Source organism: Tuber melanosporum (genome assembly GCF_000151645.1).
Source record: "Tuber melanosporum whole genome shotgun sequence assembly, scaffold_50, strain Mel28".
Taxonomy (NCBI): domain Eukaryota; kingdom Fungi; phylum Ascomycota; class Pezizomycetes; order Pezizales; family Tuberaceae; genus Tuber; species Tuber melanosporum.
In genome coordinates, this window is record NW_003299096.1 from 460,383 (window position 1) to 465,479 (window position 5,097).

The following is a 5,097-nucleotide window of genomic DNA, read 5'->3' on the forward strand; positions in this document are numbered from 1 at the left end:
TTCCTCTTTCGCTGCCCCGTACGCATCCCTGGATCGGATGGGATCCTGAGATTTTGGCCATCCTGGAAAGCGGGGGTGGCTGTATAGAGGATATAGTATAGGGTACTCCTGGTGCGGTAAGTGAGTTTGGCCGTAGTTTTGCTTCTCCCAGAAGGGATCTCAATGACTGTGTGTGATCAAGCTGGAAGGTATTCCGTTGGAGGTTTTTGGGACGTTGAAATATGTGCCCAAATCCCCACGATAGGTTATATTGGGAGAACTCCAGACATCGACCTTGTACCTATCTACAGCGCTTGCGTTTTTGTTGATCGTATGTGAGGATATGGAGTATTTTTTTTTTTCTGAGATGAAATGGTTAGGACTGCTAGTTACGGGGAGCAAGAGGGATTAAGCACCAATATTATAGGGGAATGGCTCTAGACCCGGTGGAAACATGCTGGAATACCGAGTGATGGCGTATGAATGAGTTGTTGATCCCACTAGCGTGGGGTTAATGATTTTGTGACTATTGCCTCACTGGATGGAATAATAAGCCTACCCAAGAGATTCAGATGTAGATTGCCTGGGGAGAATGGGATTGCAGTGGTTGTGGGCGACCGTCGGCTGCGAGCCATAGCCATGAGCGACATAAGCGCACCTCATTGAATAATAAAGTAGAAAGTGCATATCCGCATACGGGAAGGTCTGCCTAAAACTCTGACATAAAAGATGTAGGGTGGGCTGAGAATTGCGAGAGTGATAGGAGATGCTTTGTCGTGCTGGAGTTATATCCTACTTGAGTCCTTTGTGAGGGCCGGAGTATGGAGATAATTGTGTCCCTACTCTACTTCCTCGCGGGTCTGTGAAGACGCATAGCGAATTACGTTGCAAATGAGTCGTGGTTGCGGATAAGCCTCTGGTGAACATGAGAAAACCCTGGTAGGTTGACAAGGTATCTTAAACGGTGAGTTTATCTAAGTTTTTCTTTCGTTGGCCTCAAGCTCCCAACGACTCTCCTGTGAGTGAACAGGGTAATGTCTGCTGTGTCTTTCTGTTAAAGTTTGTAGTCCAGGTTAGATTTCACCCGCCACCCGCAGACCACTGATTACTGGAAACAATCCCAGTAGCTCCAGGGATAGGAATTGCACGTGGCTTGACTTTTACTGCGGCTGTCGGGGGAATCAGTTCATCTGATTTCAAGGATTTATGTATACTAACAGATGGGCACTTATCATAACCTTAACATATTGTCTTGGAGTTTCAATTTCAAGGTCTACCGGAGAGCTCGATTTACAGGAGGTAGGTGGGGCTGGGGCTTTTGTCATTGAACTTCAACCTTTAGCTAAGTTCTCATGTATCCTGTAGGTTTGTCCACGGCGCGTTAGGTCAAAATGGTATTTCCTCTCATTCAATTATCTCTCACTGGTGTGGATGCTAGGGGTATACTGTCAAGAGAATTATGGATTTTTAGAAGGAATTATGTCTTTCTTAAGGCCTGGATGTGTATCCTGGGAGTGTTTCCTTTAACATCACTGAAAGTTTTATCTATACGTTGAGAGTAGATGGCGTAGTCGGCCCCGGTATCGTGCGAAATGCGAGCAAGACTTTCAGCGTGGACAACACTTCGGTAATAGCTTGGACTTAATCCCTACTGTGCGTAGCGGAGCTCCAATATAGATAAATTACTGTTGCTGCGCTTGCCCGGGCTCTGTTTCACTTGAGGACAAAGTTGAGCACGGCGAGACTCGTGTAAACACTTTATTGAACTACTGGACATGGTGATCCAACCCTTCAGAATTTTATAAACAAAGCTTTGTTCCCCATCCTTTCGGAAGGTATTTCTGTCTAGACCGAGATTAACTTACACTAAATCTTTCTCTAATAAGCCTAGAGTACAAACGAATAATGGAGTAGGCTAACCCAAGGGAGATACCAGGAATACGATATCAACCACCGTTCGTGCAACCGCTAAGTCACAGATACAAAAACTCCTATTATAACATGGCTAAAATAGTTTCCTTGCTGTAATAGCCTTTATAGATCCTATCCCGGGAAAAAAAAGACAAAAAACGGCTTTACTGTTGTAAACCTCGCTGTCCGAAAATTCATTGAACAATCCCGTAATTCGCTCCCCACTTTCACGACCTTCAAAAACCAGGCTCGCGAAAACATGACGTTGGCTACCCAATGGTAACCTGGCCAATGGAATTATTGACCCCGAGGAGTGAATCGTTCTTCTCCTCAGGTTGCGATACTATTGCACTATTCAATTCGAGAGTGAGGGCTCGAGGGATACAATAGCCGAGTAGATTGTTTTTCTCGGTAATGATACCGACGTACGGTTCATGAGCCGATGGCGAAACAGCGACGCTATCGTAGTGTGTACCGGCAGTAGTATGGTGCTGGTTCTCAAATTTAACTTCGGTCGTTTCATTTAGAGGGTGATATTTGGCTAAAGGTGATTGAGCCTTGAATATAAAATAAGGAAACACCCCACTCACACGATAAACAAGGGAAAGCGGTAGGTTGGTTGGTTCATTCAGTGGCCCCCCAAGGCATCGCCCTCAAACAACCGTTTGTCGTCAAACGATAGCCTTAGCGCTGCTGGCTAATGCCAATTAACTTGGACACTATAATCTGCCTTGGATAAGATTACCTGGTTTCACGGAGTCTTCGGCCTCCAATTCCTGAAAACGAGCTCTCTTGGTAGTCTAGCCTCAAGGGCGTGCCAAACTTCTCCGGAGAAACATTGGGGGATTCCGTGGCTTTTCCGAGTGAGGGGAAACTACTTTTTGAATATGATACATATCTATTCACACTTAATCTCAAGGAGACCTGCCATGGGATAAGCGACAACTTGACGAGCTACTATACCACTACTATAACTATTTTTTCACATTCTGACAATTTTCAGCCTTTCTGCAGGTCATGACCTTCTCAACAGCTATGTCTACTTTTCCCAATTACTCCAAGGACCCATATTGTGTGCGACCACCACTCATTACATCCTAGGATTTCGTTTCCGCAGGCAATTTCGGCTTAAGCTTAGGTATACTTAAGGTTGACCTCTCGGGAGAAATTCTCGTCGTGCCGTCAAATTACTTTTAAAAGCTTCCTTGTGCCTGGGATTCGGGATTGGTTAATATATCTTCAGGAGTGAGGGGGGGAGGGGGTAGTTTCCCAAGAAATGAGAGAAGGAGTGTGATATAAAATGGCTTGACTCCCCCTCCCTCTTCATGGAGAATCATCGGCTCCATCTGTGATAGCTGTCCACTCTTTTATTCTGTTTCGTGATCTATCGATCATGAAAGTTTCTGTTGCAATTGCTGCTGTGGTGGCTTCGCTGCCAACACTTGTTTCTGCTCAGGGTGCAGGTTATTGTATGTTTGATGTTTTTTTTGTTAAATTGGTTTTTGATTAGAATGCTAATGGGATATTAGGTGGTGGCGGCGGCGGCGGCGGTGATTACGCTAATACTTTAACTCCTGTTGCTGGATATACTCCTACTACAACTCCTGTTGCCGGATATACTCCTACTACAGCTCCTGTTGCTGAATATACTCCTACTACGACTCCTGTTGAAGGATATACTCCTACAACTTCTGATGCCGGATATACTCCTACTACAGCTCCTGTTGCTGAGTATACTCCTACTACGACTCCTGTTGAAGGATATACTCCTACAACTTCTGATGCCGGATATACTCCTACAACTTCTGATGCCGGATATACTCCTACTACAACGACGACGAGCGATTGTACGGGAATCTGATCTCCACCTTGGGTTTTACGATTGCTGATAGAAGGGTCAGATCACCCCAAACCCACCCCCAGCGATACTGGCTCTGCGTGCTCAGGAGCAACCAAGTTCAAGTACTTTGGGGGTGATTGTGCCCCTCCCTCATTCACGGTTGATGAGCTAACGAAGATCAATAGTTAACCAGGCTGGCGCTGAGTTCGCTGGCAGTGTTATTCCCGGCCAATTGGGGACCCACTACACCTGGCCTAAAACTAGCAGTATTGATGTTTGTGTCCGGTGGCAGGTCTCTGTGAAATTTGGGATGCTGATTCGTCACTTAGTACTTCCTCGACCTCGGGATGAATACTTTCCGTATTCCATTCTCGATGGAGAGGTTGGTTCCGCCTGCCCAAGGTTTAGCTGGAACCATGGATGCTACATATCTTGCAGCCTTGAAGAATGTTCGTTACTGTGGTGTGGAAATGAGCAAGTGAGTAGCTTACAGGTTTATAGATTGCCACCTACATCACCGGAAAGGGAGCGCATGCTATCATCGATCCCCACAACTACGGTCGCTACAATGGCGCAATAATTACCGATACCGCTGCCTTCGGTAAATGGTGCAAGAACATCGCCAGCGAGTTCAAGTCGGACTACAATATCATTTTCGGTATTACTCTATCCTTCAAGCCCCATATTTCGCACTCTAACTCAGGCAGATACCAACAACGAATACCACGACATGGACCAGGAGCTCGTCTTCAACCTTAACCAAGCTTGTATTAACGGAATTCGTGCTGCCGGCGCCACTTCGCAATTGATCTTGGTCGAGGGCAACTCGTGGACCGGCGCTTGGTCCTGGGTTTCCAGTGGTAACGCAGCAAGCATGATCGACCTAGAGGACCCTAACGACAACATCGCATTCGGTAAGTCTTCCAATTTCCCGGATCCTTCAAAATCACTGCTAAGCAGTAACAGAGATGCATCAATATCTTGACGGCGACTCTTCCGGAACCTCCCAGAATTGTGTATCCTCAACTATTGGTGCCGAGAGACTTACCGCCACTACGAACTGGCTCAAACATAACGGGAAGAAGGGATTCCTTGGTGAAATGGGTGCTGGAAGTAATGATGCATGCATCGCCGCTGTATATGGCGCTCTGTGCCACATGCAACAGGCCGGCGGTGTCTGGATTGGTGCGACTTTATTTGTTCCCTGAGTGATAGAGTATGATTGCTGACCGAAGTACTTTTTGATTGCAGGGGCTCTTTGGTGGGCTGCTGGGCCCTGGTGGGGAAATTACTTTCAGAGCATCGAGCCTCCAGATGGTGCTTCGATCTCTAGAATCCTCCCGGAGGCTTTGATGCCGTTTGTTTAG

At 46.5% G+C, this 5,097-nt stretch overlaps 1 protein-coding gene across 1 annotated transcript; it reads left to right on the plus strand.

Moving 5' to 3' along the window:
• Window positions 1-3,698: 3,698 nt before the first annotated feature.
• GSTUM_00008973001 (uncharacterized protein) lies at window positions 3,699-5,097 on the plus strand (the record flags this gene model as incomplete). Its single annotated transcript, XM_002840411.1, has 8 exons — window positions 3,699-3,763; window positions 3,814-3,869; window positions 3,916-4,004; window positions 4,060-4,179; window positions 4,232-4,388; window positions 4,438-4,644; window positions 4,697-4,915; window positions 4,982-5,097. 8 exons carry the CDS (start codon window positions 3,699-3,701, stop codon window positions 5,095-5,097), a joined length of 1,029 nt encoding a protein of 342 aa, XP_002840457.1.